The following is a 12715-nucleotide window of genomic DNA, read 5'->3' as shown; positions in this document are numbered from 1 at the left end:
TTTGAGGTCCCTTCTAATCCCTAACGTTTTGTGATTCTGTGACTGCAATCTTTCAGCTGCACGTCCTTGCCTCTCAATCCACTCTGTTTGTCTCCGGCAGGGTTTGCGCTCCAATGCCCTCCTTTCCTTTGACGACACGCCAGAGAAGGACAGTTTCAGGGCTCGCAGCACAAGCCTGAATGAGAGGCCCAAAAGGTAAATTATATTGGACTCCAGCAGGGTCTCGTGGTCCCTGTTCTAGTGCTCACACTGTCCCCTGTGTTTTTTTCTGAAGGAGTCTGGGTCTAGTTATTCAAAATCTGACAGTGCATTTAAGCAAGCAAAGTAAACCTCTTTAGGTCAGGGGACTGGTAAAAGACAAACTTAGGTTGGTAAGAGCCTGGAATCCAACCAAGCCGACAGTCTGATAGTAGAGATGGGGGCGTCACTGGCTGTTCTGTAAGCCTGTGCAGTAAGGTGGGGGCTTTTGTTGTTAATTTTTGAAAATCAACAGTTCTTTCATGTTGATGTGTGTCAGTACAGTGCTACCAGAAGTAACAGAGAAGGGTAGTACCAGAAGTAACAGAATACCATGTTCATATTGATAGCGTTCACTTCTTTTGATAGTTGATCTGCAACGACTGTTTAAATGATTGCCAGAGAAACTGTTGTGATTAGCAACCTCTATAAATGGAGCAATCCAGTGCTGTTTTTCTGCAGTGTTGTCTGTCAGGTTGGGGTGCTGAGTGGCAGACAGCTGCCTTTTGTGTATCTGCATGTCCTGAGCCTTTTTAGAATTGTGAAGCTATTATATCTGTTTTAAGCAAAGGCTAATATCTTTGGAAGTCAGAACTCACCTTGCCAGCAGTCTTTCAAAGTGTAACAATATTTGCTGGGATAGGAAAACACTCCTTGGCAGGCATTTGGGGTTTTTCTAACATCCTTTTACCTGCAGGGTTTACCTAAATTGGTTCACTTAACTTGCTTCAGTGTTAATGTGCAGTGAGCACACAGTGGCATTTGAACCCTGGGGAAAGTGCCTCTACTTCAACTGCAAGGCTCAGCGAGTATCTTGCAGTGAAGAAACACCATCCCTGCCCCAGTGCTACAGCTATAAACCCTGTTTTGTGTTCCATCTCTCCCATATCCTCCTCTTTCATTTGGAAACTTGGAAGAGAAGCCTTCTGACACCCGTCTCTCAAATCAGAATTTCAACTAATATTTTTTTTTTTCTTCCAAAAACCTGTTAAATTCTCCCAGGTTGGAATACTACTGTAGCTAAAGGCTTTTGCTAATGCTGCTGGATCACTTTGCACAGAAATCTCTGCCGAGGAGCGTGGGCTGTATTCGGCAGCAACCCGAAACGCCAGAACGGCAGGAGCCGCCGCCTCCGAGGCTGCCCCAGCTCGGGTTCTAGCCAAGCCAGGGAGAAAACAGCTTCGAGCAGAGATCTGTGTCGTGCTCGAGAAGCTTGTGTGCTTGGTTTTCACGCCTTAAGCCCAAAGAATAAGTGTTTCTGTGCCCTAGCTGAGGTGCTGGGTGTTGCAAGACGTGAGATCCCAGCCGTTCCCAAGGTTGCTGGATGGCACAGTGTTGGCTTTGCTCTCTGCAGGCACCTCCTGGCCCTTTTAGGGCCAGAAATGATCTGTCAGAGGTTGCTGGGAGAAGAGGAACAAATAGTGATCCCTCCACATGGCTGTCTGAAATATGATAATGCACTGAAAGGGAGATAGTGGAGAAATCATGTTTAGAAAGAGCCAGAAGGGTTAAATGAGTATCTGCATTTCATACAGGGTGTTTCAAAAAGACAGACCCAATTTGAAATCACTGCCTTTTGAAATTGGGTCCGTCTTTTTGAAACACGCTGTATATGGAGATGTGAACTGCTGGACCTCCTGCCACGTTCAAACCGGCTCTCAGCCAGGCATGTGGCTCAGCTGCCACTAATTAAAGGGCCTCTTAGATGTTAATTGCTGTCATCTCCCACATGTAAAGGCTCCTTGTTTGACTGAAAAGCGTCACGCAGTCCAGCGTCCAGCCTGCAGGACATTTGTCCTCTTGCCCTTCTGCCTGTGTGCTGTGGGAAGGGTCGGTCCCCATAGATGGGCCGAGTCTCCCCAGTGTCCCCAGCTGAGCTTAGGGACATCCCTGACTGGCCCTGGGTGATTTTGGGATACAGGGTAGGAGCTCAGGTTTGGACCAGGCTTAGCAGAGGTAGAGCTGGGTGATGTATCCCTGTGCCTCAGAAAAATGCTCTGCTGCATGGTGTTGGTAAAGCTCACGAGGATCTGCTCTTTGGACATAGTCAGGATTTTAGTGGTGCTGAAGTGGTGAGTTGGTGCAACGTGAGAGGTGGTTGAACTGCACAGAACTTCTCAGACTTGGAAAACTTGTGCCAAATCAGCATTTAGGGACTCTTGCCTTTGTTTAACAGCGCAGTATTCCAACTATCATTTCAATCAGTTTTTTGTTTTAACTTGTACTAATTTCATTTGTTTTGTAGCGCGTTTAAAATCTTGTTTTCAAAATGTGGTTTGTCTTTTTAATGCTTTCAGCTCTGCTTGTTTGTACGTTTTAATTTTTGTTTTCCTTTTTTGGCATTTGTTTGATTTTACATCACCCTCCGGGATCCCCCAATATTGACCCTGTGACCTGTGATCTTTCAACCTACATCCCTACAATGATTTCCTCCCTTCCTGTGACCTCTTTTGGGGCTTGGTGCTTCTCCACCTAGTAGTTTAAGACTAGCCAAAAATGCAAAGCAAGGCTTGAATAACTCTCCTCCAGTGAAAGAGCTGAAAGAATCCTCTGCAGTTGATGCCTTCCGATCCCGCAGCATCAGTGTGTCTGAACATGTGGTCCGCAGGTAGAGGCACTTTAAATGGGGAGGATCCAAGAGCGGCTCAGCCCTTGGAAATTGTACTGCAAGGGTGGGTGGATTTGCATGGGGATGCTTGCATGACTTCGGTACGCAATAAAAAACTGGCCTTGGTTTTGGGAAAGTGTCATGGACCTCCCGTGGCTTCCCAGCGCCAGCTACTGGGTGGTCACATCGCATCTTATGTTGTTACTGGTCACTTTGCCCTAATCTCTGATGCTTTAGCAACAAAAATGTCTATTTTAAAAGTCAAAATGTTGAACGGGGGGACACAAACAAACAAACAGCACCAAAGAAAACCAAAGGAAAAAGGTTGCATTCTGTGCAAGTGAGTCCTGGGTAAAACTCACTAAAACTTCAGCTTTCTGAGCAGTGACTTGCCCGGGAGAGGCTTTTGATACTTGGCAAACTCCTGTACAGGCCAAACTGTGTGGAGCACTTCTGGCCTCAGCTTGGGGTTTGTTCTTTGAGCCAGAGGGAGCTGACACAAGTGTTCTGGTCTCAAGGTGTGACGCCGTGAAAGCCTTAATTTGTCTTTCTGTAGAGCAGTTAAATAAATGCTCAGCTCCTTACGAGCTGTTGCTTTCACAACTAAAGAAAACAACTTTTGGTTGTAGACGTTGATTTGCTCATGTGAAAGATGAAACAATTAATGCTAGTTTTTAAAGCATCTTTCTGGGTCACTTCCATTGAGTGTTAAACTGCAACATGTTGGTTTAAAGTCTGAACCTGAAGATCGGTGCCTTGATCTGTAAGGACTGCTGTCAGTGGAACTGTGGTGTTATTTTTGACCATGACTATATGGTAGTTGGGGGAGAGACACTGAAGTGACTGAATTGTGAATACAATTCTGGCACTGCATTCTCTAATATCCCCATTAACCTATTAGCTGATGTTCTTCTCTCACATTCTTATAAAAATGTAAATATGTAAATTTATGTGTAAACTTGGGTGATTTGAAGGCAGAGTTGTTCTCTATTCTTGTGCCAGTTGCCTGTTCAGAGTGCAATTTTTTTCTGTTTCAAGTTAAATTAGGTTGTATGTAGCTGTTGAATTTGGAGGGAAGAAAAAAATTCAAAACATGAAAGGGATGCAGCAGAGAAAAAACAAGAGTCAAGTGTGGAGTGCCCTGATTTGTGGCTCATGGGCAACATCTTGCCTGGGAAACTCTGCGGGTGTCGGGATGCTTGCCCTCGCTATGGCTCCTGTAGATCCTATAGATCCGCGGACTTGGAGCTGGTGCTGCCACTTGCTCTTTGCTTGGCGCACTTGCCCATGGGCCTCCAACATCAGAGAGCGCTGACCTGTTTAACACAGCTGACAGACATTAAAATGCTTCTCAGTCTTTCCAGATAAAATATGCTTTCTGCAATGACAAGCTGCAGAACTTGAGACTGATCCAAAAATGTTTTGATTATGTCCTGGGTTTAACCTCTCTGATCTGGCACATGCATGTATCGCAGGGTGTTGCGCATCACACTGTCTGTTGGGTGACAGGGACAAGCATTTTGCAATGTGATCTGTCAGTTGGAAATGTTCTTTTGTAGTCGGATACAAACATCCATCACTAGTTCAAGCCTGGGCTCTGCGGATGAAAATTCGATGGCTCAGGCTGACGACAACTTAAAAAATCTCCACCTGGAACTCACGGAGACCTGTCTGGACATGATGGCTCGATACGTCTTTTCAAACTTCACGGCGGTGCCTAAAAGGTAGGGGTCACCTGGTCACCATGGGAGAGGTACTTTTGTTTGCTGGATAATTGTGTCCTTGCTGGATAATCAGAGTCTTTGCTACAGAACCGAGTGTTGTGCCAGCTGCCTTCACATGGGGGGCATTTACTTTTCTTGTTAGCCCTTCCCAGAAGGAGACATGGAGCTCAGACAAGGCTCGTTCCCTTCTGCTCTGTGATATATGTCCAGTAGTTCTGCTGTTGGTTGATATTAAATTCAGCTCATCTCTTGTCCTGATGGATGATGTTGATGATCCCAGAATATGTTAAAAATGCAGTATAAAGAAGGAAAACGGGCAGTAGCTCCTGTATAGTTGTGTGAGATAAGTCCCGTGTTCCGTTGCAGCCCCAGAGTTCATCACAAATGTGTTTCCAGGTCTCCTGTGGGCGAGTTTCTGCTGGCTGGAGGAAGGACGAAGACGTGGCTGGTTGGTAACAAGCTGGTGACCATCACTACAAGCGTCGGAACAGGGACAAGGTCCCTGCTTGGCTTAGACTCTGGAGAACTCCAAAGCAGCACAGAATCAAGGTAAAATTTCCTCCCATTTCTAGAAATTTCTACCTAACAAAGTCACTTAAACCACTCATACAGTGCATCTTTTTAGGTTTTCCACTTACCAGAAGAGGAATGTCTTATTTGTCCAGGATTAGTCATTTCACTGTCAGTATCACCAATATTGTCAGGCACTGGAACAGGCTGCCCAGGGCAGTGGTGGAGTCGCCATCCCTGGGGCTCTCAGGGACATGGGTTAGACCTGGACTTGGCAGTGTTGGGTTAACAATTGGAATTAATCATCCTAAAGGTCTTTTCCAACCAAAATGATACTATGATTTTTTCTTTTTTCCTCCATAGCTCAGACCCTGTTTTGCAAGTGAGACAAACTAAAGAAGCTCCAGCAAAACTGGAATCCCAAGCCGGGCAGCAGGTTTGCAGAAGCTCTCGCAACAGAGTCCGATCCATGTCGGGTAAGTTCCTATCCTGGAGTCTTACTGCCATTTCTGGGCCCGTGTTGCAGGCTGAGGTGTGCGAGTGCCTCCTGAAGAGACCCATGTCTGATCTGATCTCGAATCTGGGCCTGTTGGGTATTTAATAGCGAGGAGGCAGTAGCAGCTTCCTGATGTTGTGTGTGCATCTGCTAGAGAAGCTTAAAAGACTTATTCTGAAATATTTTTAGTGCTAAGCATGGCTCTCCCTTCTGTTTTGTGTCTGTTGCCAGGTGGTCATGCCTTACGTGTTGGGGCTTTAGACAGCTCAGCCTCCCATTTGCCCGCCGGCTCCGTTTCCCAAGGGACACAGAGTCCTCCTGCTCCTGCACCTCGGTCAGAGAAGACTAATCCTGCTCCGCAGACGTCTCTGCAGAAAGAAAAAGCAAACTTAGCTGCATATGTCCCACTGCTGACACAGGGATGGGCAGAAATCCTCGTGCGCAGACCCACAGGTATCTTAACCTGAGTGTGGAGGGAACTCTTTTGATAGGCTAAGAAACCAGAGCCTGGTTGAAGAAGAAAAATCCATATTTAGTTGCAAATGGATCTCTTTGTTGCTCACTGCCTCTTGAAACTAGTAAGTCTGATACTTGATTCTTTGGAATCACGCTTTAATGTTTTAAATCTTCAAAATACCTTTGTAAAGATTGAGGCGAGGACTTAAATTTGTATATTAAATACTGTTACAGCAATAGAGCCAGATAATATCAACCCTACTTTGCATTTCCTATTTCTACACAGCTCTGCGTTCTCTCTTGAAAATCTGTCTGTGTTGTGTTTTAACTTCCCATGCTAGGTTAGAGATGGATGAGGATTATGACTGAAGCTGTGAGGGAAGGAGTAATGACATGTTCAGAGTCAAAATTCTCGAATCTTGGTGTGTTACACAACATGAACAGGGAATTGCCTGTTTCAGCTGAAAGTTGCTTTGTGAGAAAATAACTGACCTGGTATCATTAATTAAAATACCTGAGTGTTTTGGCTGCCTTCTGGGAATCTGCTGTAGTAATGAGTTACCAAGGAAGGTGTTTGAAGAGCTTGGAGTGAAGTGCTGAGCCCTGGGAGCTACTTACTGAAACCAGGAAATTAATCAAGTGATTCTGCCAAATATCAGGAGAACCGAGAACTTGTTCCATTTTGATTTTTACTTGCAAAATCCAAAACAATTTGTGCTTTATTTCAATGTGAGCTGTACAAATTTTCTGTAGTCAAGAGCACTTAATGCTCTTCCCTAATATTCCCTCCCCAGGTAACACCAGCTGGCTGATGAGCCTGGAGAACCCGCTCAGTCCGTTCTCTTCAGATATCAACAACATGCCCCTGCAAGAGCTCTCCAACGCGCTTATGGCCGCAGAGCGTTTTAAAGAACACCGCGAAACGGCTCTGTACAAATCCCTGTCTGTCCCCTCGTCCAGCCTGGCCACCGGCACAGCCAAACCGTCTCTTCTCCAGCGGTCCAACACAGGTGAGGGCTGGCCGGCCGACGGCGTGTCCAGCAGCCCGGCGCTGGTTAAATCCATTGGAGTTAGTGCAGCACTTCTAGACCAGTGAAGTTAGGAGCATGAGGAATAGCAATGAGAAGGGGAATCAGTCCCTAGAAGTTTTAAGTGAAAAATTCCCTTCCTCCTTGCTCCTGATGTTCCAGCGGAAAAGTGCTTCTCAAAGAGAAGAATGAGGAGTAATGGAAATTCTCTGGGGGACGTGTGTGTTTCGTGCTGTTTCCCAAATGAAAACGAACCAAGTCGTGGATCTTTTCCCTCTTCCACCTGTCTGGGGCTGATCTGGGCATCCCCCGTGGGGATGGATCATCCCCCGCAGCATTTTCATTTCCATTTGTCTGCAGCGCGGGAGTTGGTGTTTGGCCCTGGGAGAATGGCCTGTCACAGTGTCACAGACCTTGCCAGCCAGAGCCACGTAATTGCCACTGTCCTTTACAGCATGAGATGGGCAAATGCAAATCCTGCTGGCTGTGGATTTATTCCCCTCTTAAAAGGACTATTTAACCTTCAGACCAGTGCAGTTGAATCACTTGACTATCTTTTGATGGCTTTATTTTAACACAGTGGCTTTGCATTGTGTTTACTTTGGTGCTAGTTCACTTCTGAAAGAGCTGTTGATGTTGGGAAGTTAGTGCTGACCAACAGCTGAAATTTCATGTTATTCTTTTAAATGTAATCCCTGCTCAGAGCTTTTATCACCAACAGCTACCGCTGGGGCTCTCGGCACTGCTGCTGCTGTCGGAACTCAGCAGTGCTAACAGCAGACAAGGCTTTTCTGGGGAGGTGGCATCAATGGTGTGGATTGTTTGGAAATTCAGTCAAAATGCCAGTATTCAGGTTTGTTTGAAACAGGGCAGGGTATGATTTTAGCATTTCAGAATGTGTAAACACAAAATTAGAGCCAAAATCAAATGATCACCTTTTTTAAAAAAAGTTAATTCTTATCCGTGAACACTTAATTATTGGTTCCTGTGGATTTGCGGTATTTAGGTGGTAACTGTGTAGCTAAAGAGTGGCCACCCGAGTGCCCCTCCTGGGACAGGCCGAGACAGTCGTTTTGGCCACATCTCGTGAGCACAACTTGTACAGCAACCTGGCCAGAGCTGGCTGGGAAGTGAGTGTTTTGAAGAAGTTTTGCTGTCAGACTGTCACATACGTGTTGGTTTTTTCCTCTTTAGAGGTTAAATCTGCTTGAATTATTATCCATAATTCAACTCTTCAGACTATTCTATGTGTTTAAAAATGACTTTTTGCCAGAAGCGCGTAGCTCAGGAGAAGCTCAGGCTGCTTTCCCGTGTGTGCCAGGATGTCACCGAGGAATTTTCTGTTTGAAAAGCTCACAAGGATGCATTCTTCAAAGCGAACAGCACGAGTCTGCGTTGTCTGAATGTGTTTCTGCCTCCTTACTCACCTTGAGGCCTTGTACCCTTCAAGTATCCCTTTGGCATCTAGTGAGCTTATCCCAGCTTGTTCTTTCCTTTGTTTTCGTTTATCTATTTATTTTAAAATAGGCTCTTGGTTATATTTTAAACTCTGTGCTTTTTGATTTTTTTTTCGTATAGTCTCTCCTTCCTTTTGATGTAGCTGCTCACTTGGTTTCCCTTTGCAGTGGCCTCTTTCTCTTCCATGTACCAGTCCAGTTGTCAAGGGAAGTTGCACAGGAGCATATCCTGGGCAGGTATATTTATATATCTTTAAGGACAAAAAAAAAAGTATTGCCATAGAAGAACACCTCTGATTCATAGAAAATGTATCCCTCATACTTCATGTTCCCTTTCCATGTCTCCTGTCTGTACCCAGCCTCATTACTCTCAACAAATGGATCTTGACTAGCATGAGAAGTCCAAGCCAGATCCAACATTTGCAAGCGCAGGCGATTCCTTAAAGCAACTTCTGTTTTAGCTGGGGCGGGTTGTGACTCGCGAGGCACAGCGCTAAATGGCCTGTCAAAATGGCTGAGTGGCTTGGTTAATTGAATTATTGATTTTCAGCTGTGTTTTACAATTGGCTTTGTGTTCTGCTAAATGTAAAAGCTCCCACTTGTGAGAACGGCGCAGTGTGCTCGGGACACCCACCCTCCAGTGAACCCCGTGTCAGCTGCAGGAATCCGGCACAATTGGTCATTGAAAAGAGAAAAAGAGCTAATATACCTAGCTTATATATATATATATGTATATATATATATATATATATAAAAAGTTTGATGTTACAATGGATGCTGGTTAAAAGCTTTTTAAATAAAAAAAGAAGAAATATATTTCATGGGAATACCTGCTAAATTCTGGCTTTTTGGAGGCTCTAGAGTACTGTAAATTCTTTCTCCACTTCAGTAAAATTGACTTTGTAATTAAATGAAGTGGAGATCAAACCGCACACCGTATGAGCACAACACCTGCATTGCTTTGATAATGGGCGATGCTTTGTGCGTTTAATTAGAGGGTTGGAATGTGTTGCTGCCTCTTTCCTTCGCTGGAAGATTCTCTGCAGAGCAGCAGGTGTTGGTGACTGCGGGTCCTTGGTGACACGGACCACACAGAGCAACCCTGAGGTGCTGCAGGGAAAGATTGTCCTGTATTTCTCCTCTGCTCATATTATTCTCTTTCCACCTGAAGAATAATTAGCGAGTGCTCGCATTATTTAAAACCAGCAGCAATCTCGGCAGTGGTGTAAGAGCGAGGGGAGCTGGGAAGCACTGGGTGTGTGCAGGTGTGTTCTGGCTTGGACAGCTAACCAGATCAGCACGTTGTTTGGGGGTGTTTGGTTTGGTTTGGTTTTTTAGAAGGTATGTGTGTGCAATGCTAACTCTTAATTGCTTCTTTGAAATAACTTTGATCCCGCGAGCTGAAATCAATCCAGGAAAAGCTGCTTTAGTGATTTTTAAATTTTTTTTTTTCTTTTTAATTTTGCTGATTTTATTTATTTTTTGTGTGTGCTAGTTTTGATTTTTATTTTACTTTGGAAAACAAATCTTGGCCTTTCAGATTGGTCTTCCAGTCCCTTGTGTGCATAATGGGAAGCCTCCTGTTCTCCAGCCTTTTCCTCAGGACAAAAACCAAAAAGCAAGGCCAAGGGGTCAGACTCATCCCGGTGGTCAGGGCCAGGTCAAACGCTGCGGTGACCCCGTCCCCTGCGCAGGGCTCCCCGAGCTCTGCGCTCGGTGCGGTTCCATCAGCCCTCGGGCTGAGCAGATGCCACGTGCAGGTTTCCCAGTATCGCTGCAGTGCATGTGTGACTCTTGCTCTCTCGTCCTTTCATATGTCTAGGGCTGAATTGTTTCGCTTCTACTGAGACATACTAGGAAAACTGCCAAACTGCAAGGAAATGGCTCCTCCTAAAATCACTTATCTCCTTCTAGGCCACTACAAGGCACAGGAGCATTGCATTTCAATACCAGAAAAACTGACTTGTTTTTGCACACTTGCATAGAACTGATGTCTTCATTGCCTGGATAATGATGAGCTTTTAATGCTGGTCTTGTACTTCCTCACATCTCCGTAGTTCCTGTCTGTCCTGGTAACCCAGCGTTGATGTACAAGGTCCCGTTTCCTCATTCCGTCCCCTGCTTGTTCATCAGTAACAATTGGACACAACCGCACTTATTTTTGACCAAAGCAGCCGCAGCCCTTTGCTGGGAGGGTAAGGTGCTCAGTTACTCTGTGCAAAAGGGGAGCCAGGAGCAAGTCTGACATGACAAGAAATGCAAGAACCAGAGCGCTCATTGAATGTGGCCCTTCTGTTGAAATCCCGTAGGGAAAAGGCTGGTGCGTGAGAGGAGTGGACGGGGACCTGCCGGGCTGTGCCGCACTCCAGGCTTCAGTTCTTCTGCCTTGTGTCTCGGTAGAGTCGGCGGTGGTGCTGGAGGAAGGGAGCCCGTCAGAAACGGAGCTGAAGGAAACCGAGTCCCCAGCTGAGTCTCCGGAGAGCGAGGACATTGAGACTTCATGTTCTGAACAAGTCCTGAGCGAGGAAAGGTTTGGTAAACCCCAGGAGTCTTACAGCAGGGTAAGGAGGAACAGCTTGACCGATTCTGTTTGGTGTTGGACTCGATGATCTTAAAGGTCTTTTCCAACCTAAATAGTTCTATGATTCTATGATACGCCAAAATCCACATGCAGTCGGGAGCGAGGGCTGGGCTGGTGGTGCAGGACACACACAGAGCAGCAGCAGTAAACATCTGGTTTGTGCAGGGTCCTTACTCCGCATTGCTTTGTGCTCGGCACCTTCTGCTCGTCTTTCACGGGAGGCGTCAGGGGTGCTCTGAGCATTACTATTGTCAGCTTTTATTTTGCATATCAGGAAAACTGTTCATCTTTGTTTCTCCTCTCTTTAAGTCCTCCTCGACCTCCAGCCAAGAAGAAAAATCTCTGAAGTCGGAAGACCTGGTGGAGGGTGGAATTCCCATCGGGAGGGTCCTGCCATCGGAGGACGGCCAGACACTGGAGGAACTCTCCTTCCAGCCGTCCCAGCCGCTCAGCAAGTCCAGTTCTTCCCCCGAGCTACAGACGCTGCAAGAGGTCCTCAAAGATGCCAACGGCAGAGAAGGACCAAGGAGGCTGAGCACAGAAGTCAAATCAAAGTCCCAGTCTGGGAACCTGGAAGGGGAAGGGCTGGGCAGTTGGCTGGGCAAGGGGGAGGATGCCAGAGCCACAGGGTCAGGGGGGCTGGATGGCACTGCTCCTGTCACCTCCCCTCGCTCCCCCTCGGGCCTCCGGCCCCGTGGTTACACCATCTCAGACTCGGCCCCGTCCCGAAGAGGAAAAAGGATCGAGAGAGATGCCTTCAAGAGCAGAACAGCAGCCTCCAACGCTGAGAAAGTGCCCGGAATAAACCCAAGGTAGGTGGAGGGGCTTGTCTGGAGCTGGAAGCGGTGAGTTTGGAATTGCTGGAGCCGTGGCTGGATTCGTTTCGGGGGGTGTACTGGTTTTGTGGGACCTACAAAACAGCATCTGATTGAAAAGAAAGATTAATTACCTGTTTTCTCAGGGCCTAATACAGGCGTGTTGAACCCACTACCACCAAATTAACTTAGTGACATAGAGTCTCTTAAATGGCAAAAGAAATAGATAAATAGTTACCTCATGTTCTTAATCTGTCCTACTTTAGGGTCCAAATGTACATGTGGCTTGGACGCAGGTCACCTTGGGTTAACTTGGCTGTGAACAGGATGAATTACTGGGCTTGCAGTTCAAGAAATAGAATGTGCAAAATACTAAGAAGTGGTTATAATAGTTGCTTGTTGAGCTTTATATATTGCCAGTTGCCCCAGATTGTATTATGAGACAACCTTCATCGGGTTGAGAGCAGGTAAAACGCAAATGTCTGTAGAATCAGTTATCTGCCAGCTTAGAAACAGCCCCCATAGCCTTAAGGCTGGAGCACGTTCCTTCTGCCCCGTTCTGTGTACAGATTTGCCTTTGGAATGGGGAATTTGTTCAGCTGCCGCTGTTTGACACAACCATTGTTTTTTATGACAAGAGTCTATTACAAACCGCGGGTAGTCCAGGCACCTAAAGTGTCTCTAGAAGATGAGTAATGCTCTGTTAGCATTTTAATTGCTTCTCTTTTTCTTGTGTACATGATGTTCTTACATGCAGTGGGTCAAAATGGACTTAGTTTTTATGGTAACAGGACTTTTTTTCC

General features: G+C 46.1%; 1 protein-coding gene across 7 annotated transcripts in view; it reads left to right on the top strand.

Moving 5' to 3' along the window:
• Positions 1-12715, top strand: part of TSC2 (TSC complex subunit 2) — a 33005-nt gene that overhangs the window by 14987 nt on the left and 5303 nt on the right. For 2 of the 7 annotated variants that reach the window (XM_065031225.1, XM_065031223.1), the window contains exons 25-34: positions 101-195; positions 2714-2845; positions 4405-4569; positions 4966-5118; positions 5443-5555; positions 5807-6028; positions 6826-7041; positions 8685-8753; positions 10917-11077; positions 11407-11909. In XM_065031225.1, coding sequence (XP_064887297.1) covers positions 101-195; positions 2714-2845; positions 4405-4569; positions 4966-5118; positions 5443-5555; positions 5807-6028; positions 6826-7041; positions 8685-8753; positions 10917-11077; positions 11407-11909 — 1829 coding nt within the window. The remainder of the gene's footprint in view (positions 1-100; positions 196-2713; positions 2846-4404; positions 4570-4965; positions 5119-5442; positions 5556-5806; positions 6029-6825; positions 7042-8684; positions 8754-10916; positions 11078-11406; positions 11910-12715) is intronic. The other 5 variants (XM_065031224.1, XM_065031228.1, XM_065031227.1 and 2 more) reach the window with 5 other exon arrangements.

The sequence above is a fragment of the Columba livia genome, chromosome 15 (assembly GCF_036013475.1).
Source record: "Columba livia isolate bColLiv1 breed racing homer chromosome 15, bColLiv1.pat.W.v2, whole genome shotgun sequence".
Classification (NCBI taxonomy): Eukaryota; Metazoa; Chordata; class Aves; order Columbiformes; family Columbidae; genus Columba; species Columba livia.
Note: the sequence above shows the minus strand (reverse complement) of the source record. Positions and strands in the feature narration are given on the sequence as shown.